The sequence below is a fragment of the Mytilus californianus genome, unplaced genomic scaffold (assembly GCF_021869535.1).
Source record: "Mytilus californianus isolate M0D057914Y unplaced genomic scaffold, xbMytCali1.0.p SCAF_4, whole genome shotgun sequence".
NCBI classification, from domain to species: Eukaryota; Metazoa; Mollusca; class Bivalvia; order Mytilida; family Mytilidae; genus Mytilus; species Mytilus californianus.
In genome coordinates this window covers 50,420,360-50,448,245 of record NW_026262690.1, presented here as the reverse complement: position 1 = coordinate 50,448,245, position 27,886 = coordinate 50,420,360, and the positions used below count along the sequence as shown (strand labels likewise).

The window sequence follows — 27,886 nt, the reverse complement described above, 5'->3', positions numbered from 1 at the left end:
CTAAGGAATAGTTTATCTTAGCTGCATTTGGCAAAACCTTTCTGAATTTTGGGTCCTCAATGCTCTTTACTTTGTACTTTAATTTGGCCTTTTTAACTTTTTTTATTCGAACAGCACTGATGAGTCTTTTGTAGACTACACACGTGTACAACAAATTTAATCCTGGTGTCTATAATGAGTTTATCTCGTGTGTTAGTTATTGGATTTCTTATAATCCAAGCATATCTTTCGTGCTATTTCTGGTAAATATAGTCATATACTTCAATATTGAGACTGAGACCAAGCATCTGAAAAACATACATTCTCTATTCAGCATTCAAACAAATTGATCAAAAAGGTGTTTGCTAACTGTCTCCATATAGAAAAAACTTTAGAATGTGAAATACATGTTTTCTGATTGGCCAGAGTACATAACAAAACAAAATTGTTTTAAAAAGTTTTATTAATGTTATAAAATGATATTGATATCAAACTACATAATGTGCATATCTTTATAAATATATAATGAATAAAATGTACAACTCATAAATTGCATAGAAAATATTTTGAAAAAATGTGTAATGTATAAAGAGTACCTATTAAATGGAAGCCTGCTTTAAACATTTGCAAATTGTCAACCCTATACATGCACAAATATATAAATATCATTAGGTGGGATCTAAAAACAATTATTGTGGCTTAATTTGTAGCCTTCCAATTTTGATTTGCTGATTTCTGATATTCAGGTTGAATGCATATCATGTTTGCCAAAAAGATAATAATATTCAGTGTGTTTTATGTGATACTTAGCTTTCTAAATGTTAATAATCAGTTAACACATGCATATCAAAATGTTCAGAGTTCAAAATAAAATGGTTTGATGAATTATTAAGTATAAAATTTCCTCTCATTTCAATCACGGTTTATGACACCATAAAAGCCAAGTGTGACTTAATTATTTACAATTATAGTCTTGAAACAATTAAGTGAATGGAATGTTATAAGTCATACAAATTATATCACAAGTGCGGCCTTATTTAGAAATACATTGTCTTTTGCATTTTATTTTTTATTTCAGAAAAATTTCAAAACTAAAATATCTATTAGAAAAAAAAATAGTTTAAAAAAGACACTGTCTGATATATTCTCCTTGTATTTTAAAGATACTAGTGAATTATAGCTTCTTTTTTTCCAAAATGCATACTAAATATTATATATATAACACTTTTCAGAACACATTCTCAACTTTATATATTGGTTTTTTTTCACAGATAATGAATTAAAACCTTGGACAATTTTTTTTTCTTCAAATATGCTCTCTTTTAGCACAACCTTTAAAATAACATTCACAACCAATTTCCTTGTGAATGTTACATTGCGATTTCAAACTGGTTGTATCATCAAATATATAGCAAAAAAAAATTATCATGAAAACAAGAGTAAAGCAGTTCCAAATTTGTAATCAATAATATTTTTACCCAAATATAACATGAGCAGCATTTTTACATTTTACTAAATTGAATCTTATGACTAAGGGTGAATTTTGATTGGAATTATATTATCATTTACAATATAGTTAAAATAAAATGCAGACGCACTATAAGAAGATAATTTTCTTTGCTATGTTCTCAAGTTTTTTTTCACAACTCACTATATAGAATCATAATAGTAACAATTTTTTACATATCTTGTTTTTTAAATATCAAATATTACAAATTATTTTATGAAATCTATTTAATGAAAAGCAAATTGCAGACATAAAATTTAATTTACTATAATTTTCATTAAAATCAGTTATATCTTATATTTATAATAAATTATATATAACAAATATGTCACCTTCAAAAATCATTTAAAATCAAATATACAATCAAATATTTTTTGTAAGCTAAGGTTATAATTGATAAATAGCTATGCTGGGCTCAGTAATATGAAAAAACCATGTCATCAATGGAAAGTTGCACACATGTTTTAGAGAAGAATTGATCAGCTTGAACAAATTGTCAAATGAAAACCATTGTCTCTACAGGCAGCTGGTAACGACAATATCGTATCACTACACAACTGCAAAAATGTTCAAGTAATATAAATATTAAAGCCCTAACATAGAGTAATATTGTAATACAGGATGAACTATTATTAAGGCAGTAAAACTAGCCTTAATAGTTACCTGCAAATGGGAGGAATTGCCCTTCATACTAAGTGCACTTGTGCTTTATGATGCATGCAAAATGTGCTATATCTCTAGCATTAATATACCTGTAGCCATTTTGTCATCTAATTTCATTCAGGTTTTCTTAAAAAGCTATTTGTGTGGAAAAATGCCTCCAAAATTAATTGCTTGGTGGTTAAGTAGCATGACTCTTATTCCCATCTTGATTAAAACTTAAATTTTTTGTCAGTTATGGAGAACCTCAAATACACAATATGTATATAAAAATGATAATTATTTTTTTTAATTTAGTGAGCGTCGTTGTAATTGAATCTTTTATATACCGTGCCTTCGTTGCTTTAATTGGGTCATGATTTTTTTCTGAAAAATATTAAACATCAACAATATAAATTTGTTATTTACACATCATAATAAAACTATCAGTATTTTAATAAAAAAACATATATCTCTCTAGTAAATTTAATTAAAACTGGATTAACATAGTTTCTGCATAACAAATCACTCTCTAATGCCCTGTAGTTAACTCAATGAAAATTCTAATGAAAATCTACTATTTACAATCAATTGAAAAGAATTTTGAATTCTTCAAAAATAATACAAGTAACAGATATTAAAAAAATTATTTAATGACATGAAAACAAGTCCTATAAATATTGCCATCATGATTATACATGTATAGCACATTAACTTCTTTCAAGTTTAATTGTTGGGTAATATGTCAATCCACAAGGAAATATTTTTTCAAGTGATGGCCAAAGTACACTGAATTTTTGTTGTTATTGAGCTTGCATAGAAAAAGACACAACCTCTAGTGAGACCACTTCTGATGGATAGCATTTTTAAGCATCCTAGATAATGGAATAAAAAGTTAATATTTTGTCATAATTTATATCAAAAATCAATGATGTTAAATTAGAATCAAAAAGTTACATATGTAACAAATTTAATACTCAAAAAGGTAGAAAATTCATTGAATTAACTCCAAACTGTCCTTTTCAAGTACACATTACATCTGTTCCTATACAGAACTATTATTTTTAAACATTTGTACATTCCAACAGACCCCTGTAGAAACTTCTAACTGAGTCCTCTGATAATCAAATCGCACAGCCAATATTTGGTACTTGAATTTATTTTCCTGTAACTAAAGTTTTAAGAAGCAAGTAATATAACAAGCATATCTACAATGAAGGATATATTTCCTGCTACTTAAATGCCAGCATTATTATTTCTTTTTTTCCTAAACCACCAATAAGTATCTGTTTCCAAAATATTTTATAATTTTAAATTATGCAGCATTCAAATAGTTCATCTCATTAAATTGAGTGTCAAACTCAAAATAGTGAATTAATTTTTGCCTCTCTGAATTATAATAACAAAGTTATTATGTTTAGCTTTAGTACCTGCCCATCAGCTATCACTACTCTTGATTGATTGATTGATTGTTGGTGTTTTAACGCCACTTTTAAGCGCCACTTTTGGGCTATTTCGTGGCGGCAAGTTTTTATTGGTGGAGGAAGCCGGAGTGCCCAGTGAAAACCACTGACCTTCATAGGAAAAATGACAATCCTAGTCAATTAAGATTGGAGTCGGGGTACACCCTCACAAGCGGGGTTCGAACTCACAACCTCAGTGTTGACTGGCTAGTGATTACAGTAGTAGAACTACTTAGACCACTTGGCCACCGTGGCCCCCATCACTACTCTTGAAATTCAATATCAGGATTGAACTACTTATTATCAGTGACAATATTCCTGACTGTGGTTTATTTTTCTTTGATGTAGCAGTGTTTTAGCCAGATAATTTTTATGTATATGTAAAATGCTTAAGCTTTAGATATCCAAGTTAAAAAAAAAATATCAATATTTCCAAATTTTGAGTCTGACCTTACACGTACCTGGTTCCATTATAACTCATTTGTAATATATTTGTTATAAATATCTGAGTACATAAAAGTAATAGTAATGCTTGTACAAATAAACTCAATAAAAATTAGGAGTAACTGTATGGTAAAATGCCCCCTACAATTTTCCTTTAATAAATTATATGGATTGTTACTCAAAAAATCCTGTTACATTTAAAACAACATCTTGCCTACATTGCAAGTCAAATAAAACCATATACCAGTATGTGTAAAAATAACAAAAGAGATAAAAAAATGCCCCCTCTTTTCTTTCCTTCAACAATATCTCTTGTTTGTCATTCTTGAATACATATCTTACACGCTATAATGTCATATTACTTTACAATAACAAAACAGAGATGGCAGTTTTTTCTCTCATTCCAACAAATCATTAATTTGAACTTCAATTAAAAAGTACTACTAATTCAATAAAAGGTAACCTTATTCATTCATGACAGCTAATCAATGGATGTTAAAAATTTCAAAAGTCATTGCAGCAATGACATTGTTTAATTTTTACATAACTAAGTCATTACCTTTAATTAAAACCACATTTTAATTGTAAAATAATTACTGCCTGGATATTCATTAATTAATGAACAGAAACATCAAAGTCTGCAGACTTAAAACTTCATAAGTATAATGTGATTAAAGCTTTAAAATTGTAACATGTACACACTGATGCCCCCAAATCTATTTCCTATATGTAACATATATATGTCAATTTACAAACAAGCAATCTTAAACCCTGTTCACAAATACTAAATCTGATGTACAATACTTATCAATTTCTCATCTAATATGGCACCCTGTTTGTGTTCATATGCATTAGTTCATCCAAATTTACTCTGAATTTACAGGTCACAATAACCTTAATTCCAAATGCATGTCAGATTTGGGTGAATTTTCATGTCAGACAACCTCATGAAAGTAGTGTTTACCGATCTGATGAGTACACATCTAATGAAGATTAAACCTGGAATATGAGTGAACTCAAAATCTCCTTAATGTCTTATTGAAATTACATCAATTTTGTTGCATTGTGAACAGGGTATAATTGTCAGAAAAAGGTATATATTAACATAAATACAAACAATGAAATAGACAATTTTCGGCATATTTTCAAACTGTTTTCAATCAACCATTTATTCAGTTAAAAGACAAAATTCAATTTGTGAAAGACTAAACTCAAGTGACTTTTATGTTGTCATTAGACCCTATCTAACTTAATTGATTGTAATCAAAATGCTAACTTGATCTATAACTTGTCATGGTGTAAACTATATAACAAATATCAAGTCAATATCTTCAAGCATGACGAAAAAAGTGTGCAAAACTGATTATTTAAGTGAATTTTCTAAGTGCAAGGACCATAACTCTGCACAAAATCATCAGACCGGAACAAAATTCAAACTTGATCTGTAACTTGTCATGATAAAACTATATACCAATTATAAAATCAATATCTTCAAGCATGACGAAAAAAAGTGCGGAAAACTGATTATTTGAGTGAATTTTTCAATCCAAGGACCTTTCTCTGCACAAAATCATCAGAGCGGAACAAAATTCGCACTTGATCTGTAACTTGTTATGATAAAACAATATACCAAATATTAAATTAATATCTTCAAGCACCAAGAAAAAAAGGGTGGAAAACTGATTTGCTGAACTGACGGATGGACAGACAGACGGAAGGAGTGCAAACCTAAAGTCCCCTTCGAATTCGTCTGTAGGGGACTAATAAAATATATACCAGTACAATACACTTTTATCTTAAAATTTGGAAAGGTCCATCATCACTAAATAAAAATCTATAACCCAGAATGGAAAATATGTTACAAATAATATCTTATTAATATTATTATAATTATTATTATTATTGTTTAGTTATTAATCTTAGCAAAAAAATATGTCTTTGTTGTTTGAAATTAAACAATTGTATTTTCCTCAATATCTAGAATACAACTCATAAATAATTTCAATTATGCAACTTCAGGTCATTAAACAGTCACTTATCTTTACACATGAAAAATTGTTCCTTCCTCATCTCAAAATTTTATGGGAACATCATTCATGTTTTGTGATCAAATACTAATAGGATAAGGTGTTTTGAATTTCCTTTTAAAATGCACCAGCAAGACTGAAAGACCTTTTTCAATGGTGAAAACAGATGAAAATATGTGAAGAAAGATAAAATAATACATGAACAAATCATTTACATATTTGGAATGTCAACAAAACTTGAAAACAAAAGAATTACACAACTTCTGTTGAAAGAAGTTATACATGAACAAATCATTAATAATTCAGATAATAAACTAACAGTAAAGTCCAAAAATTATAATAACTAACATGTTTATCTTCTTATACAAAATATAAAAAAAAATGGATTTCTATTAAAAAAAAAAAAAACAGTATATAAACAAACAGATGACATCAACAACACTGCAACACCGGTGCCTTATTACTGACAGTTAAACACACTAACAATTGGTTTAACATGTTTAATATGATAAAAGTTCAAGCATTTATTTAAGTTTGGCTTTCGTATAAAAATAAAATGGAAGACCAATGATCTTGTCATATTATGCCAATACTAAATAAAACTATATTAATATAAGCTTAAATATGCTTCTGTATTTCAACACAAACAATTGGAAAACTTTTTAAGAATGTTGATTACTAACAATTTAATACAAAATGATTGAAATTTTAGCCAAGACCTGACATTTTACAATATGACATTTATTTACAAATGGGTAAATGTTATAAAAATTGGGACTTTGGATTGAAAATAATACTGATGAAATTTTCAAAATTAACATTTTTTTACATATATTTATGGCTTCCATGGATAGCATTTCTATAAAATAAGAAAATTTGATTGATATTATTGAATTTGTATCACATTTTAATTTCTTAGATTTCTTTGAAGAAAATGGGAGCACTATGGTAGCACTATAGGAAAAAAATTAATAAACCTTTTTTTAAAACAAAAAGCACAAATATTTTCGGCAAGAGAAGATAGGTACAGAATTTTGTTAGTTTTATCATTTACAATACATATTCTTGGTTCAAACCCATATCATGAGCTTTTTTCATGTGGATTTTCAATGAATCTTCAGTATTAAAGCCTTTTAGGCAGATTTTGCACCTAAAATGCATTTTAAGGTGCACTCCCAGTCCATTAACTGTAGCAAAGCCTCTACTACAAAACTTGCATTTGTAATTGAGCTGCTCTAGATGAACTGTTTTGATCCCAGTGACTTTGTGTGTACCTTGTACTTCTGTGTCTGGTCTTGTTGGTATGTCCCCTTCCCAATCAATATCCTTCCCATGGACTGCACGTACATGTTTCTGCAGGTCATAGCATACAGAATACTTCTTTTCACAATGTGCACATGCATATGGCCTTTCCTGAGTATGTACACGTTTGAAATGTTGCTCTAGACTGTCGTTTCCCCAAAATCTTTTAGTACACAGGTTACACTTGAATGGCCTGTATTCTCCGTGGTGCATTTTGATATGGCGTTTGAGGTTACCCATGTAAGCAAAGCTCTTCTCACATTGTGGACATTCATAAGAACCCTGTTCTGGACCACTTTGTTGAGGTAGGGCTACATCATCTACTTTGGTTTCTTCTGATATATGATTTGGAATACTATTGACCTTTTCTTTTGTAACATCCTTCAATGGTGGATTATCAGAATCACTTCCCTGTTCACTGCTTGCTGTTGAAGATGTAGAAGATGGGGAGTCCAAAGCTAAAAACAGAAATTCAAGTATTACTACAGTTGAAAAGTTAATTTAAGAGTTCAGATACATCATAACATGTAATACAATTTAAATAACTATTTGCATGCTTATTTCAATTTACATTTCCCATGTAATAGGATATTCTAGGGTTTGCATTTCCTATCCTGTTTTTTATTATAAAGGTTTGCTGCTTACAAAGCAGTGATTGACTTACATTTAAAAGTTTTACAGATGCAATCATTATTTAGTTGATCATTATGGAATGACCATAGATACATGTATGTTCCACTTTATAATATCCAATCACCAATCTTGTCCTCTTTTCCTCAATTGTCACATTACCAAATGAGACATACATGTATTCCAAACTTATTACTTGCCATAAGTAACATTTCAGTTGCTAGTAGTTAGTCATGTTAATGTAGCTAAAACTGCTTACTCTTTTGGAGAACCTAAGTTCACCAAAATGTTTGGTGAGGTGGGTAGTAACCCTTAGCATTGCTCATTCTTTGTTTCTTCTGTGTAGTTTTTTGTGGACAAATTTGTCTTTTTCCCTTTTCTAATTGTGTTTGGTTTTGTCTTTTTTTTTCAACTTATGGGTTTTTGAATGTCTCTATGATAAGTTCTTCCCTTTCCTGTTTCTGATAATATAATAAATGTAAGGAAAAGAAAATGCTTGATTCAATTTATTAAAATTCTTAAACAACCTGGAAACCAGAATTGTCTTTTAAATTAGAATATTCAAAGAATTAATGTTCATTCACTTAATCCCACTTTTCCACTCCAAACACTGCGAAAAATTAAACTTTAAAAAGAATTGGTGCTTTATTAACTGAAAAGGTTCTGATAAATAAACTTCGTCTCTATTCAAAATCAAACTATCCAAACATTCTACTTGCAGTATGAAATACAACGGCTTCACTAATAGTTTTGTGGATTTCATTCATAGGGGAACCACAAAATTAAATGCTCAACAGAATGCAAATATTTGATAATAGTTAATAGAAGCAAATGATGAAATAACAAAATTTGGACCCTTACAATAGCATTTTTTCTCTAACCAAAAAATTCTTACCAACGACTATGAATGAGTCCACAGTAGGAACATTTGCAATATGTTCCATATTAAAATTAAGTTAGATGAGCATTACATAACACTAGTTTTATGTTTCTCATACAGTAATGATTTAGAAAATTTAACATCAAAAGAGTGCCAACAATTTACTGACTTCTACCATATACAAGTATCATATCATGATTGTCTTAATTAACAATGCCTGAATGATTGAATTTAAATTTAAATATTCTTTAACAACTTTATTCAGATGAAATTTTCTTTTGCAGTTAAAAAGATTAATAATCTTTCATTTCAACAAACTGAAAGCAGAAACAACGTTTTTGGCAGACAATTAAAATACTTCCAGCAAGGCATTCATGCATGTTCAATTTCATAGGAAAAATAAATTTACAGGTTACTTTTGTCATGTTTAAAAAAAATAATTATGTGTGATCTTATGGTGAAGGACAATGACATAGATCTTTTGTTCCTATGTTTATCAATACATTTAAAAAGAAAAAGGATCAAGTTGCAATATTATGATCAACAAAACTTGAAAATTTTCCAAAACCTATAATGAACTACAATTAACATGTACATATTTAAAGTCTAAAATTTAAGACCATTTACAAAGACCTGCATCAACTGTATGATTTAATGATCTTAACAGCTCATTGAGATACTAATGAGATACTTGTTGAATGCATGCTTGCCTTGAATGAACAAGTTGAGTCAAATGCTTTGACTCATTTGTACTTCGTACATATTTATGTAAAATTAAACCATATATGGCCTCAAATATTTAAATCAAGTCTTAGTCATCACTTAACATACACCTGATGTCAAGTGGTATCTAAGAAAATAAAGCTTTTAATTTCAAGAAAGTGTCTAATAAACTAAATACATTAGAAATATAACTCTATTGAATTTGTTGAAGATAGATTTCTTTAAAATGTAATTTACAAATGTGTACAATCTTAACTAAGAAATTCTTTATCAAGTGCCTATTATCTATATACAATAGTTTATTTTATACATTAAAATAGGTCAAGGTACATGATTTAAATGCCTGAAAAGGGAAGTTTTCCATTATATATATATATTTATTATGTGTTTAGTGTATTGTACACAGTAGAATGATTGGATATACACAGAGCTACAAAGTCCCAGAAAATTAATTTATAAGGAAGTGGAAAATCCTTTTCTGTATATTTAATCAATAAAAACATTTAAAAATTAATTCCCCTATAAAAATAAATTATGCAAAGACATTTATAAAAAGAATTATTTCCAATGATTTGCATTTTTTTTTAACTTCAATTGGCACAAAATAACTTATAAGGAAACTGAAAATTCTCAAATTAGCTTTTTTTTCACCTAATATCTGCTGATTATTAACTAGTGCATTAATTTCCTCAATAAATATTATTGAAACAAAAAACTTCTCCCTTTCACTTGAATTTTTGGCACGATGATTAAAAAGATCTGTAGATGTATTTTGTCTGATTTATATTTCAATGATACATTTTGATTCAAACTTTTCAGTTAATTTTAAAGAATTTATTGATACATACTCTTCACACCCATTGGCAAAATTTAAAATATGTGTGTGTGTGTGTACTTAAAATCATGTATAAAATTTCACTTACAGACTCTTTCTCATGAAACAGGTGTATATATATATATATATATAAAATGTCTGAATATAGACATAATAGATATATATCCTGTGATATTGGCCAATGGACGTTACAAACTTCAACCACCAATTTTGTTAATAATCTTGAACTTCATCCAAATTTTGAATTCTTTACAAGACAGCTAAATTTATGTACAATGAGCTGCAAAAGTTTCTTATCTACGTCCGATTTCACCTGGATAGATGCACGCTTGATGAAGCTAGTTTGTCTAGCGAAATATTGCATTTATTATTTATCACGTTGTAAATATTTTAAACATTCTAATATTTACATACTCAATAGTGTGTTAAAATTACATTGTTGGGCAATTCATAAAATGTCTGAATAATATATATATAGAAACTGTTTGTGTGACACAACTATCATCAATGAAATAAGACTTAACATTGCAATAAAACAGATTACAGACTTGGACATTTTTTACATCATTTTTATTTTGATGTTTTTGGAAGCTTTAAATCTAAAGTATAGAAGTGGTTTTTGTGATTTGTTGTGCTACCCAATATTTTTTTTATGGTTCCAGTTATCCTTTCTCACTTATTATGCACCTTTATACAGTTCAGTATAACCATCTTTTAAATCATTACACAATCTTCTTATTTGCTTTTTGATGAATAACTATTTGTTACATGTAAGCTATGATCTATTATGGAAAAAGACTAGCTACGTCATTTTGCTAACAAAAATATGGCATACATATCCTCTGTCAAAAATGCAATCAATCACTTGAGGATAATCATTTTTGCCAGTCTTATATCCCCATTGCCATTGGATTACCAAGTGGCAGTAAACACATAGTAATCAATAAACAATGCAACAAATATATTTGTTAAAATTGTTTAAATAAACTTACAAGACTCTCTGTTTCTTGTTTCCTCTGACAATAAGTCATTTGCTCCTGGGTCAGAATCTGACAGCTTACGTCTTTTACAAGCACTGATCTGGTTATTTATCAAAAGGTCTTGGTAGTAATTAAGTAAGGCGTCTCTATCATTACTGAAGTCCATCATGTTAATATACATTCTGGGTCTGAATAAAAAAAACAGTTAAGATAAATGCTATGGAACAAATGGTAATATTTTCTCACATCAATGATGATGATAATGTATTTGAAGTAACTACATTTTTCCCCACCATTTTGAAAATACCTCTTTGTATAGATGTATTGATGTCTTTTTCTGTGAGTTAATTTTCTTTTAAGTTCCTGTAAAAGTGGTGTTCCCTTAAGCTTTCATGATTCAAACTAGGAAGAGAAATGCTTCCCATTTCATAATTCCAGTCTTTTGTAGCTAAGTCTACAGTTAAAGGTTTTGCTAATTGATGAAGATACAGTGCCATATAGTTATTTTACATCCTTGCTCTTTGGTATCTAGTTGCAGATAGTAGTTGATTGTCAATCATTCCACATCTCCCTTGTTTTATACTAGTTGTTTAAGAAATGTTCAGTGCACTATATATATATATATATATATATATATATATAATTCCTCTAACTATCAGCAGAACAACGTTAAATCTGCAAATTTGAGGAAGCAAATTTTTGTTCTTCCTTCGCCGGGATTCGAACGCATGCTATTGGCCCTTGGGATATTGAGACAACACCGCCTGCACTGTGTTCAGCGCTCTAGACCACTCGGCCACCTAGACTGAACTAAATATCAGCACAACAACGTTAAATCTGCAAGTGACAACTCTACGACAGATCCATCTATTGGATCACCAGTGAAGGTGATTCACTGCTGAAAACACATATTATATTCATAATTACTCTAAATATCAGCACAACAACGTTAAATCTGCAAGTGACAACTCTACGACAGATCCATCCATTGGATACATGTATATATATATACTAGTTGTTTAAGAAATGTTCAGTGCTCCCTTTTTTGGCCCCTAATTCCTACATGTTTGGGGCAATTAACCCCAAACTCAATCCCAGCCTTCCCTTTGTTATATGGAACCTTGTGGTACAATGTCAGAGAGATCCATACACTTACACACAAGTTATTGTCTGGAAACTAGAAAAATGCTTGTTTTTTGCCCCTTTTTGGCCCTTAATTCCTAAACTGTTCGACCCATAATCCCTAAAATGAATCCCAACCTTCAACTTGTGGTATTGAACATTGTGGTACAATTTCAGAGCAATCGAAATACTTATACACAAGTTATTATCCTGAAACTAGAAAAATGCTTGTTTTGGGCCCCTTTTTGGGCCCCTAATTCCTAAACGGTTGGGACCATCATCCACAAAATCAATCCCAACCTTCCTTTTGTGGTATTGAACCTTCTTGAAAAATCTCATAGAGATCCATTCACTTAAACCAAAGTTATTGTCCGGAAACCAATGTGTCTTCGGACGACGACGCAGACGACGACGACATCATACCATTATACGATCCCAAAAATTTTGTGGTCGTATAAAAAGGTATGCATTGCCATCAATATCCAATTTTGGGTCACAGTACCGGTAGCAGATGTAAATTGAAAGTCTACATTCCAACTTTCCAAGCCATATTTTCTAATTATAGACTAAATTTTACATGTCTGATGATTTTTTATTTCAATTTAATACTTTTTCTGTGACAATAATGAGAACTGCATTTCTAAACACCAGCACCTTCCAACATATTGTAATAGGTTGTACACAAATTGGAAAACTTTACAGTTAAGGCTCATTTCTTGGAACACCCTTGAGTAAAAATGTAGATAAACAAACAAATCACACTTTGATATAGAATACCAATTTCGAGGAGAAACAACTCCAAACAAAGGAATTAAATTAAGACAGCCAAATAAGTTAATGTTACAACTGTAATATTTTACAGATAATACCATAAAAATACATATTTATAAATTATAATTGTACAAAAAGTATAAAATTATTTACATAAACACAAGTCACACTTAATATTAAATATAATCACAGATGGGAATAAAATGCTCCGCAGGGCGCAGCTTGATACAACTGCAGAGGTTGAACCCTGAACAGTTGGGGCAAGTATGGACACAACATTCAAGCTTGATACAGCTCTGAATTTGGATTGTGATTAAATATTTGACACAGCATAGGTTTCTGACACAGAATGAATGTGGTCTAAGAACTTAAAAATTTCAAATTGGACATTCACCTATTATGGTCCAATATCCAAAATCTAAATACATGGTTAGATTCAGCATATCAAAGAACCCCAAGAATTCAATTTTTGATGAAATCAAACAAAAGTTTAATTTGGACCCTTTTGACCTCAATGTGGACAAAGTTGATAACGGGGCCCAAAAATCAAAAATCTAAATACATGGTTAGATTCAGCATATCAAAGAACCCCATATATTCAATTTTTGTTGAAATCAAACAAAGTTTAATTTTGGACCCTGATTTGGACCAACTTGAAAACTGGGCCCATAATCAAAAATCTAAATACATGTTTAGATTCAGCATATCAAAGAACCCTAAAAATTCAATTTTTGTTAAAATCAAACTAAGTTTAATTTTGGACCCTTTGGACCTTAATGTAGACCAATTTGAAAAGGAACCAAAAATTAAGAATCTAAATACACGGTTAGATTCGGCATATCAAAGTACCCCAATAATTCAATTTTTGATGAAATCAAACAAAGTTAAATTTTGGACCCTTTGGACCTCAATGTGGACCAATTTAAAAACGGGGCCCAAAATCCAAAAACTTAATACACAGTTAGATTCAGCATATTAAAGAACCCCAAGAATTCAAGAACAAAACCCCATTGAAATTGATCACGAAATAAGCAATTTATACGAAGTATCTTCTTTTGCACAATACTGTGCAATTGAATATTTCTTGCTATTGCGCAATACTGTACAATTGACAATTTCTTGCTATTGCGCAATATTGTCCTATTGGATATTTCTTGCTTTTGCGCAATACTGTGCAATTGAAGATTTCTTGCTATTGCGCAATACTGTGCAATTGAAGATTTCTTGCTATTGTGCAATACTGTGCAATTGAAAATTTCTTGCTATTGCACAATACTTATTATATAATAATTTACACATCCTGTTTGGTGTGTATCTCCTACCATATCATTATTATTTGCTTTTAAATATAAATCAGAAATAACCAACTTAAAATGGAAAATTTTAAAAGAAAAAAAAAAAAATCCCCCCCCCCAAATTTTTTGAACCCCCTTATGATTCATCACCCCCAAACTCAATCCCAGCTTTCCCTTTGTGGTATGGTACCTTGCAGTACAATTTCAGAGAGATCCATACACTTGAACACAAGTTATTGTTATGAAACTAGAAAAATGCTTGTTTTTTGCCCCTTTTTTGGCCCCTAATTCCTAAAATTTTGAAGCAATTACCCCCAAAATCAATTACAGCCTTCCCTTTGTGATATGGAACCTTGTGGTACAATGTCAGAGAGATCCATAGACTTACACACAAGTTATTGTCTGGAAGTTACAAAAATGCTTATTTTTGGCCCCTTTTTGGCCCCTAATTCCTTAACTGTTGGTACCATAACCCCCAAAATCAATCCCAACCTTCCTTTCGTGGTATAGAACCTTATGGTAAAATTTCATGGAGATCCATTCACTTAAACTAAAGTTAGAGTGCGAAAACCAATGTGTCTTCGGACGACGCCAGACGACAACGACGACGCCAACGTCATACCAATATACGACCAAAAAATTATTAATTTTTGCGGTCGTATAAAAACATGTGAAAAGAATAAGATTTATTCATTTGGATCTGAAAGACTGCACCTTTGTGTATTGTTGTGATATTTTGGAAAAAGCTTTTTTCAAATTTTATTAAAAAACAGCTAAATGCACAAAGGAAATTTTACAAGGAGATTCTCAGAAAAATCATCAAAACCATTTAAAGTAAAAAGAATCTTGTTTATTGGGGCATTTTGAGTCTTTGACTTTTTGTAACAGAAGCTTATGACAATTTTTGTTATTATTCTGTAAAACTCCTCTTTTTGTCATTAGCCTTTTTCAACAAGAACTTATTAGAAATTAAAATATTGGCATAAACTATCAATACTACTAATGATAATTAAGTCTTTGATTTACCTGATTTGCAGTCAGGAAATACATTTATATGTATGTGTAAAAATCTACAAATAATCTAGTGATTTATTACATCTGTTGACAAAAAGCTTAAGAGGATCTATCATTATTATATACATGTATCATGGGTTTTCAAAGTGCACTTGGAATTTTAGTAAATATATATGCATGAAATTCCTAATTACAAATATATTGTGTATTTACCACCTAAATATACATTGTATCTAGAACTGACAACAATTTGTATCAAACAAATAATCATTTTCACAACTTTTCATTTCCATCATTGCTATATGTTTATGCTATTATCTCTCAGAATTATAATTTGAACCAAAGAACATGACTATTTATCATGTTTATAGAGTCTCAACGTTTTGATTTGTCACAGCATTTCAAATACTAAATTCCCAAAAACATTTTAGACAGAGGGGACACAAGATTTTTTTAGTCTAAATTAATACCGGTATTGAATTTCATATTTTTCTTTTGGATCAAGTGTGAAATATTTTCAGTAGTAAATGCAATCTTAGAATAGGAGGCAATGAAATTTTTTTTTGTAAAAAATAAATACTTATTTGAACAAGATATTGCCTTAAAAGATAGCTAATCAGTTGCCTGCATTTCTAAAGCATAGTTGTCAACTAAGTTTTTATCCTCTTGTGAAAACACTCAATAATTTAAAAACTGTAAAAATTCTCATGGCTAAGATGACTTATATGAACAAAAAATATTGCAGTCCCTATGAAACATTACATTTTTCCATCCTATAAACATGATAAGAGTTGAATAAATAGATTCTTTTTTTTTTTTTTTTTCATTTTCACACTTTTTGTTGCGTGTTTTTATGACTGGGCCCTTCTTTTGGAATGACTTGGTTATCACTCTTTTGGTTCCCTATTATTTACTTATATCTAAGAATTCAACAAAAATCCAATCACATCAACCTTGTCCCGGTCACAAAGTAGATTTCCTTAAATTTCCTGATTTTCACCCAAAATGTAATGTAATACATGTACAATGTACACAAAATAATGTACATATTCAACGGAAATCCTTTCAAATTTGAAATACATGTACAGGTATATGTAGCTGAAGCCCACTTCCGGGTGCGGGATTTTCTTGCTGTGTTGAAGACCCTTTGGTGACCTTTGGCTGTTTTCTGCTCTTGGTTGGGTTGTTGTCTTTTTAACACATTCCCTATTTCCTTTCTCAATTTTATGTTTAAGTTCTTTTAAAATGACTGTTATTTCAAAATCAAAGGAAAGCCATTTGATAAACACTAGACAGAACATGTCCAAACAATGTACATAGTTTTTGGGCGTTCACTATGAGGAACAAGTTGGAAATGAAAAAATTTCTTATGTAACATTAATGTTTAGTTGAGTACATGATTAAGGTTACATTATGTACATATGGTCTATAAATCCATGTATGTAAAGGAACAAGTTGAACTCCAGCAAATTTTGTGTACAATATCGAGCCATGCTATCCGGAACATGTATGCTTTCTTGTTACATTGTCATGATTGTATTTGTCTTAGATCAACAGAGAAGTCTGTTTTTGGTGGTTTGTGTGGTCTATTTATACTATTGTACATGTACCGGTACATAATTTTGGTTACTTTATCCATTTCATATACATGTATATCATATATATATATATGTATATCTTTCAATTTGTGCCATACTACATGTACTAGATGTCAAATTGTTCTGGATACTTTCTTTTAACAGAGTAGATTCAGAAATTATTGTGATGTTTTTCATAAATATGAAAAATGAAATGAACATTTCTGCAACTGCATAAATAAATCTTGTATTTCTTAAAAGTTTTCGAACAGCAAAAACAAATGTGCATGTTAATATTCATATTTTGTGAAAACATAACTATTTTTCATATAGCTAGAAATGAAATTAAATTAAACAAGAACTTATGAGTGAGCTTTGGATGGGCCAATAACCTGCTTGAGGCCTAAAACCAGAGGCAATAATAGGTCAATTTGACATGGTTGTGTGCCCCCTTTCTCCTGCAACATTGTACTGCTGCTTATAAACCTATTGAAAGCCTTGTGTTTGAGATTAAAACATTTAATCAAAATGTGGTACATATATATATGTCTGATGTGCATATAGAATGAAAATAAAATAAACAAACTACATTTACATTGTACAACTGTACCATGTGTCAATGTACACAATGTGGACTTACATTATGTATCCACCAATAAAGGAATAATAATACACCACTTGTCTACATTATTATATTTTTTAATATTATAATGGTTTACTCTACAGCAATCACTGGTATCAATATATGATTAATGTCACACTCACAGTCTATAAATACACATAACCCTTCTGTTATCACACTTACTGAACTTTTAAAACTTTTTAAGTGTATTATCAACAATAAACATTAATTATACATTTACTTTCGTAGAATATGAATATATATTAAAATTATGAAGATTACGAATGATATACATTTGACCTCTATATTATTTGTGTTATCCTAGAAATAAAAGACGAGTTGCGACAGACCATTGAAGTCCCAAAATGACCCACTAATCACGACTCGAGAAAACGTCAATAAAGCTGTGTAAATTCAGTTGAATGTCTGTAAACTTACCAAGAATTTGAATAATATCCCATTTAAGAACTTCATATTGTTTTTGTTCTGTTTTATGCGAATTAAATAACTTTTCCGAAAGTTTCTTGTTGTTTACCCATGTTACCACCCTGATTAGGCCTCCTTTGCAATTTCATTACACCTTATGAATCTTAAAACTGGAGAGTTCCAATTGTAATCCTGGAAATACAATACGGGAACACATGAAAGGTGCCGACGGGGTTTACCTACAATTTAGTTATCATAGAGTTTGCAACTGAATAATCATTTTAATGTATAAATAAAGAGAATATTTTTGAAACATTTAAAAAACACTATTTCTACGATCGATTAAATTGAATACAATTAGAAGAGGCAATTAAAATGAAACGAACAATTTATAAATGTCATACGTCCGAATTAAGCTTCTTTTCAACTCTGGATCTTTATGATCCTTTATAGGATAACCAGAAAACGTGTGTATGTAGCCTCCACCAATAACTAAAAACACTTTACACTGGAAATTTATTATTGGCTTCACAATTTGTTAATTCATACACTGTACATTTTGCGTTATTTTAAAATTTGTTACCACACGTTAAAAATCACTTTCCTGCCTTTTCACCACTGTTTATTGAATTGAGTGTATGCGTTTTTCTGGATTAACATTCATCAGAAACTCCCAAACATTCGAAAGCCATGTGTCATGTAAAAACGCTAAGAGCTATATGACCAAAGGAAAATAAAAAGGATAACCTGAAATTCATCTGAGGTCTACCGTTTGACAAAGGGAGTTGGAACATGTTACTATCTTAGTACTTTGAGGTTACGGAACATACAGAGCAACACATACTACCAATACTAAATAAGGAAAGATTACAATGTATGCACAGCCTCGAGCTCACTAAGTAGAAAACAAGTCGACCGCATGGGAAACCCGGTCGTTTTGAACAAACAAAAAGTTCAAAATGTCACCAGGTGCCAAACATTCTGTGAACATATCATTGACATGATATAGACTAATCTTTGTGATTAGAAAGATTTGAGGGGAAATAAGATGGCTACAACTTTTGTTGGGAAACCACAACATCATTTACAAAAGAAACTTGAAACAGGAGGTGACAATGCCATTGTTGTACTACTAGAGATTTTCTCAAATTTTCAGTGATATTTTGCAAGTTAGAAGGAGTTATGAATACAAAATGCGGATGTACTAACCAATTAACACAACTATCAAATACATAACACAACGACCAATACACATACCGGGACATGCGGTAGTATGATTATCTAGGGAAAGAAAGTTGAAATATTAAAGAAAATTTATTTTACAAAAATATCAAACACTTAAAAGATCTTAAAAGAAAAAAGGGATAGGTCCATGCCATACGCGCCTGTGATCGTCTATTCCTTAAAATTAATCAGTTTCTAAACAACATGTTTCTAATACGAACGTATTCTCCAGTAATTATAAGTCAGGGTATAAAAGAGGAGATCTTTTCAATCCCAAGTAAACATGTTGCCGTTATTGTAGGACTTCAAATATTTTCCATATTGTCCCGAACATTGAAGCGTATACGCATTAATAACATATAAAAAAAAAAACCCACATGAAACGTCAAACAAGCAAGAAAGTGTGTGTCAAAAATATAGTTATAGTATTAAATTGGAGTTTTTCAAGACTTGAATCTGTAGGGTACATGCAAATAACAATTATCCAAATCTACACATTAAAAAATTGGATGTCCATGTTGTTCATGAATTGTCAACATTTCATGTGCTCCTAGAAGAGAATAAGTATTCACACCAACTGTGTTTGTGCCTTCAAGTTGGGATGTATTTTTGTTAGATCTATCAACATAACAAATATTAGTACCTGGCCGTTACAGATAACACAAAAAGATATAGAGACTTACCATAAAGCTCAGATCATAGCAAAAAATGGGTCACTTCCTTTTAAACAACAGTTCCATGACGTACCCGACATACTTAGGTACAAACTGTTCATTTGGGGTCATATTATCCATAATCGTGGTTTTGTGACAATACATCTATTTTTTCTTTATTGTTTCATAAAATAAATTTTAAAACACAGACTAGAGAAATTATGTGTGAAATAATCAGAGACCTCATTGAGTTAACTATCGAAATGTCGGCAATAACTTTCATTCTGTTGAGACTAATTTTCGTATAAAATTTTGTTCTATATGGTTATTGTGGAAGGTCAAATATCTCATACTTTCATTCTTAATTATATGTTGACATATGCAACAAACTATAGAATGGAAAACCATCACATAACAGCAGAGTCCATAAATGACATCAAATAAGAATTTCAATAGTTGAATAAGACTATACACGTTGATGCTCCTCAGCTTAAAGCACTTGGATTAATTTAGCATAATACTTTAATCAGTAAAGCCATTCGACTGCTCTTGGTAATTTTTCATTTTGCATCTATATTAAGGTCATAATTAGACAACATAAATACATGTTACTTGACACTGTTACATCAAACTTGCAAAAAGACCGCAATAAATGCATGTTGGAAATTGACCAATCACAGTCGTTCCTTTATAGTTGATTTGTTCAATTTGTTCAACTTCCCCTGTATTTTATTTTGGTTTCAGTTTTGTTCAAAGCAGCAGTAGAAATGCAGTGATGTGCTTGGATCTTCATATTTTGTTTTTGTGGATTTTTTTCTTCAATTTTTAATGTTTTGTGCCTTTTGACACAAAGAGATGGATCATATGTGCTCTGTATTTAATTACAGGTTGAAACAGTGCAAAATCTAAAAGTTGTGAAATCATCCTGGAAATTGAATATTAAAGAGTCTATATCATAAAAGTATATCGTAAAAGCAAAAACGTGGATAGCCCTATCCAATTTCTAGTATTGAAATTCTTAATTGATGTCCTTTATTGACCCAGCTGTTATGTGATAGTAGCTTGTTGTATATGACAACATAAACATTTGTAATTAATTACAAATCAAGATAGAAATGCTTAAAAAATATACAATGTTTATAAAATGTAATGCCTTTTTGTTTGTTTTGTGACTTTTCACACAACGAGGTCGGGCCAATTTCTCCCTCATATGTTTCATCCACAGTGTGAAAGAGTTGTAAAATGCTATTGGAAATTGAATATTATAGAGTAATTGTCCTTGTAATATATTTATGGGGTGAATACTAATACTCATAAGTTTGCCAAAATCTGTCAACATTGCGGTTTTGGGCTATTTTTAGGCGTTTAGTTTAGAAATGACCCATCATATTGTAAGAACCTTTGAGATAAATGTACAGTAAACGGGCTACATCACAGATTTAGGTAAAATTTTGCATGCAACTTTAGCTTGTTGAACTTTTAACTGAACATTCGAAAAAATAATGTATTTATCTCTTTTATTTTCTGAAATATTACTGAATGAATTCTTTCAAAATAGGTGACATTGAAAAGAAAGCACATACAATGGATTTGTTATTGGAGATTTGACTTTTTAACGTTTTTCGTTTTTCGCCTTTTTAATGGGCTTTCTATATCAATGTGCATCTATTTTTTTTTTGTAAAGAATTCATTCAGTAATATTTCAAAAAAATAAAAGAGATAAATGCATTATTTTTTTTTCGATTTTCAGCTACAGTTCAACGAGCTAAAGTTGTTTGTAAAATTTTATCAAAATCTGTGACATATTTACTCGACCTTGACCTTAGATATCACAAAACATGTTTTTTTTAATTGCCCACTGCATATTTCATAGTGTACAAGGTTGAGTTGAATGACCTTCCCTAATGAACGAATGACTCTACTTTTGTTTTATCTATATGAAGAAAATTGAAACAAAGCATCTTTGAATTTGTATTTTGCCGAGAACTAAATTTTATTGATTGTACAATGACAAAATATGAATAAAATGAATGATTTTCATGAGCTTTAATTACAACGCGTCAGTTTCAAAACGGTCACCTTTTTTAAAAATAAAAAAGCCCTATTGTGAATACTAGTAAGAAATCTATCTGCCTCGGAGCGCAACTCCGAAATCATACTTAAATACATTAATCCCGCGGACGAAATAAACACAACGGATAAAAGTAGATGTTATCATATCAAAATGTCCGGAATTGAAGAGACTTGTTGAAACTGCAAAATCCAAGTAACTTATTTATCAACGTCGAGCTCTTTAATACCAAAATAACGAAGCACCGTAGACTTGTACAACCAAAAAACTTGGGGCATCAGCAGCAACCCTCCTGACTTAATAATATTGATTGAAATCACTATTGTCAATTTTCAAATTAGTTAAATGCATATATATTTTCCAATTCCATTGTAAATTATTGAAATCTTACCTTTCTTAATCCACAAGAATCATCAAGTTTCCCCCAAAAAAAATCTTTATTCTATATTTCCATAAAAGTTCTTTTATATAATAATTATTACCATATTTGTTATACATTTGAATTCTGGTATAATCAAACTGAAACGTTAAGAGCATCATAACCAAGAGTTTTAATGTCACGATGTCCTTTGTCGACGCATTGCCTAGAAACTACCATGACCTTCTAAACAAGACACGTGAGTTTTGTTTGCGTAACATTTTCAACGTACCTGTAAATTTTTTCTTTGACGTCGGCATACAGTAAGTTCCCAAAATCTGCATTATTATTTTTTGTAGCCTTAAAATTGAAAGTATTTTGTAAAAAAAAATTAGAATGAAATTATATAAGGATCACGTGTATAATATAACGTTATGTAACAAGAGTTGCCCTGTAGCAGTATGTCAATGTTTCTTATTCAGTACAAACCGATAACGTCGCATTTACTTTTTCAAAGGATAATTACGACTATATATTTTTGTCAAATGCAAAAAGTAAGCTGTCGACTTCGAATAAGTATCACGAAAAAAACTAATCAAATATATCAGGCTTATAATGTTGTACGCCAGACCTGCGTTGTGTCTACAAAAGACTGATCAGTGACGCTCCAATCAAAAAAGTTAAAAGGCAAAATAAACGTACGCAGTTGAAGAGCATTGGGGATTAAACTAAGGCCGCTGATTTTTGATGTGAAAATTTCAAATAAGTCAACAATATAGCGAACACTGGTAAAATTACTTTTAACTGAACAAAGACTAGAAAAAACTGACTTATACTGTATATTTATAAAGCCAATCGCATTCGCTACATGCAAGGGCTGTACCTTGGATATTTTTTTTAATGATTACAGCCTAGTCTCATAAACCATAACTTATTCATAAAATCAGTGCCCTATTCATTTATATTTGCATGCAACTAAATAATGCTTTAATTAAGGAATAATTTTCTTCTATGTTCTAGGACTTAATAATGTCATTTTGCTATTAGTAAACGAATTAAACTCATCATAGATAGCATGATTTAAAATTTGTACGCCAGACGCGCATTTCGTCTTCAAAAGAGTCTTTAGTAACGCTCGAATCAAAAAAGTTTAAAAGGCCAAATAAAGTACGAAGTATGAGTTTCATAAGAAAAGATTAATTTCTGCATCTATCAACTACATTGTACTAGTATTTTTAATAATACTTTATAGAGATTAATCTTTTTTTAATTATTATTGATTTATGATATTTTTTTTTAGTTCTCGATATTTTCGAAATATTAGATCACAGTGATGACAAAGTTTTCAACTACTTAGATTAACTTGAGCGTAGATAAAAAAAAAAAGCCTTTTCATTTGAACATTTCAAAATTTCGATTTGAATTTTTTTTTTAAAACTTTTTTTATGTTTCCAGAGTCTGTTTTTGACAGTTTTTTACTTCCAATCTTCCCGATTTCTCATCAATCTTTTTTTACTTCCAATCTTCCCGATTTCTTATTAATCTTTCAGAGTTTTCATTTTGCTCTTCATAGAATCACTATTTAATTCGAACCCTGCTTCATCTTCTTTATAAATTCAGTCCGACTTTACCAGTATAATGTTTATAATCCTCGTCGATATTGTTGATAAGATAAGACAGCATTTAATGGTATTATTAAAAAATGAAAACTTTTATAAAATATCCACTGTTGTGTGTACTGTTGTTTGTCTGTTTGTGTTTGTCTTTTTTAGCCATGGCGTTGTCAGTTTAATTTCGACTTATGAGTTTGAATGTCCCTTTGGTATCCTTCGCCTCTCTTTAATCATTTGTTAGAGTGATGCTACCAGATAAAAGGACATTCGAATAGTTATTATAGGAGTCTTCACGATTTGACCTTCACCGAAATCAAGGAATTCAGAACAATTGCGCATTAAAGTAGGAACATGACGTCTGTTTTAATATAAGCATTTTTTATTTGAAAACATGACCGATTGGAGTGATATACTAAAGCTTTATGAATATATATACGTATTATATATTCCAACAGAATAGTTAATTGAATTAATTCATATATCTGTAAAAAATGTTTGGTTCATATGAAATATTCTTTTTTTTTTGACTGAAATTAAATTTACCTGTCATAAAAAAAGAGGAAATTTTCAGTCCATTCAGAATTTTTTAATCAACTATTATTTCATGTAATCCATAAGATATGCACTTATTACTCCTGCTTACTTTGGAGATCTCTATAGACATATTTTTTAATTACCCAGAATTCAAACATTTTGTGAGGAAATGAGCGCACTCTTCCTATTCTTCATAACTGTTTTAGAATTAAACCATTCTTTTAAGGAAGAATACACACACTGTTAAACGATGAAATAACCATAGGCACCTACTTAAACGTTGGAATTAAAAATTAAGTTATATAAACATATAGCGTATAACTGATTAAGCCAAATGTATTGGGATCTGTAAACAAAAGGGGTGTACAAAGAACAGCCGGAATTATATAAGGCCAATTACCTAGAGGAGTTTAAACCTAAATTTAATTATACCATAATAGAAAAATAAATCATTTCAATCTGAATGAGAATTAATGTTAATGTATGTATATTGTACTTGTCAAGTTGAACCTTTTTTAATTAAGTGCCCGTGGCGAGTAGATACATCTTAATCCACCAGATACTTCAAATCCAATTAAAATTTAAATGTAAAAAAATGAGTATGTGAATTCCTGAAAATATAATTAAGGCGACAGTAACTTACCGATGTTCAAATCTCGTAAATCCACTTTGAAGAGACTAATCAAAATAACAAACAGAAACTGAGGGAATCGCACGAACTTCAAAGGCTCGAGAACGGATTCGTCGACAGGGTAAACGTCTCCTGCTATGCATGCATCACCCGCCATGCGAATTCACACTCAGTAAAAATGATGCAATCGGGGATAGGACACAATCGGTAAAATTACAGATCAGACGACTACACTCGTATCAAAAGATCTAAGACCGCGAAAACATGCCACTGGTGAGTTGATACATCGACACATCGTATCTGTCAACCAATTTGTGATGGTGACCGAAACACTTATGTAGTGTCTATTTCAGACGTTCTTTCTCATAACTCTGTTGAAGCAGCTTTGCCAATAAAGTCTGTATCGTGTGTGCATGCACTGGCATAACGTATTAAAAAGTAAAATAACAAAAGAACCAAATTCCAAGAAAAATTGAAAACGGAAAGTCCTTTATCAAATGGCAAAACCAAAAGCTCAAACACATCAAACACATGGAAAACAACTGTAATATTCTTGACTTGGTACAGGCATTTCCTTATGTAGAAAATGGTGGATTAAAACTGGTTTTATAGCTAAATAAACCTCTCAGTTGTATGACAGTCGCATAGAATTCCATCATATTGACAACAATGTGTGAGCGAAACAAACATACATACTTATAGGTAAAATGTCAAAAATTGCGGTTCAACAGTCAACATTGAGTTATAATCTTAATCACTATATATATAAAAACAAATAATTCAACAGAGAAAAACAAATGGCTTATATACACTCTATAGACAAAGTACATAAGTAAAAATAAAAGACAAGATTACAAAAATGACCATAGCACAATAACATAATGGCGGGATGTATAAAAACCGAGCCCCGGTATGTAAACGCCATACGAAGGAAGAGAGGGTATGTAAATGTTGATAAATAGGTAGTTGATTATTGGAAAGTTGAAATCATCACCTTTGTCATAGATTCTAGTTTGAAGTCGTCTTTCTAAGTCAATTTCGAAGAAAAGATCAAGAAATGAAGCAGACCTTCTACTTCGTTGCATCCTTAATTTCAGGTTTACTGGGATATATCAGATGTAAGCACTCATTGAAATGTAGGTTATTGAGTGACAGAACATCATCAATATATCTGTAAGTGATATTAAAGAAGTTTGCAAATTGGTTTTTCATTTTATCTTTGAGAGGGTTCTGTATGCATTCTACTTCATATTAGTACACAAAAACCAAGTCGTCCGGTAATGGTGCACAATAAGTACCAATTGGAATACCAACTGTCTGCTGAAATATTATTCCACCAAACTCAACAAATATGTTGTCGTTCAAAAAGTCCAGTATTTTGATGATTTCATCTTCCGTGTATTGTTGTGGGAATCAGTATGATTCTTCACAAAGTAATAATTTTCATGCTCATAAACAATTTTTTTTTATCTATGTTCCCCATTTTGTGGAAAAAAGCTCAGTTTAATGAGACGATGTAGTCGATCTTTCAACTGAGCATTGGGAATAGTATTGTTAAGAGTTGAAAAAACAAAGGTTTTGATATTACTTCAAAATTGTAAAGATTGTGATTGAAGATCTTTTAGTAGATCATAATGCATTTCTCCAAAAATCTTCAAGTGTACAACAAATAAGCTTTCGAACACATCTGTTTATTCTTTGGTTTGAGAATTAGTGTGAGGTCAATTATACTTTAATTTACTATGCCCGTCTACTTTTAAAAGCACCATAGAAAACATGATGTTTTCGAGTCCATACGTTCGTTTGTCGCGTATCAAATTAAAATCATGGTTTAAGGTACTCGACCATACATTTGAAGTCACATTACTTTAAACTTAGTACAAATGTTAATTATGGTGATAACTTTTTTGAAATATATGCCAAATTAGAGTTTTGAACCGGATTTAGTGTGGAACATAGCAGGGAATTGTGATAGTTTAAGCAGGGTATGGTGTCATATGTACATGAATACAACTATTTAAAGACAAAGCAGACAATGGTAAACAAAACAAAAACTGAAAAAAACATATATCTCGATTTATCCAATTAAATATAAATGTCAAACTAACGTCCTATGAATTAGGCTAAGTGACGTTTCAAAAGTTAATCCTTGCTGCATCTTATTGAACTTCGTTGGTGTACTTTATCTAAGTATCATGTATTGATTCGTACATATATATGGGGCAATTGTAAAATTCTGTCACACATACAGTCATTAATTCATTCCTTACACATGTGTAATTAAAGTTTCAACTTCGTAAAGCAAGATAAAAATGAGTTGTTGAAATGAATATGATACAACTATCCGTAAAGACAATATGACAAAAATGTGAACAATTTCAAATTACCGTAAGATCTTCAACAATAAGCAATACCCATACCGTATAGTAGCTATACAAGGCACCGGGATATTTGAAAAAAATCAGTTTCAAGGATCGTGTAGCGCCTATTGCTTCCTTAATTTTAATTTAACGTCGGACAGATTTTCATCGAGCAAACCAAAAATAAGACTTTTATTACAAAATCT

The 27,886-nt window shown here is 30.5% G+C and overlaps 1 protein-coding gene and 1 long non-coding RNA gene across 10 annotated transcripts in view; one reads left to right on the top strand and one right to left on the bottom strand.

The window, feature by feature from the left end:
- Positions 1-27,886, top strand: part of LOC127698422 (uncharacterized) — a 73,742-nt gene that overhangs the window by 20,633 nt on the left and 25,223 nt on the right. Inside the window, exon 2 of one of the 6 annotated variants that reach the window (XR_007980820.1) lies at positions 26,418-26,493. The exons of the other annotated variants lie outside the window; for them this stretch is intronic. This is a non-coding gene — a long non-coding RNA (uncharacterized LOC127698422). The remainder of the gene's footprint in view (positions 1-26,417; positions 26,494-27,886) is intronic. 6 annotated transcript variants of the gene reach the window in all.
- LOC127698405 (zinc finger protein 878-like) overlaps positions 425-27,886 on the bottom strand; it is a 50,893-nt gene continuing 23,431 nt past the window's right edge. For 3 of the 4 annotated variants that reach the window (XM_052201869.1, XM_052201871.1, XM_052201870.1), the window contains exons 2-3: positions 11,422-11,597; positions 425-7,819 (exon numbers count right to left, since the gene is read on the bottom strand). In XM_052201869.1, coding sequence (XP_052057829.1) covers positions 7,110-7,819; positions 11,422-11,597 — 886 coding nt within the window. In that variant the 3' untranslated portion in view covers positions 425-7,109. Of the gene's footprint in view, positions 7,820-11,421; positions 11,598-18,248; positions 18,513-27,886 lie in introns of those variants that run through there. The other variant, XM_052201872.1, reaches the window with a different exon arrangement.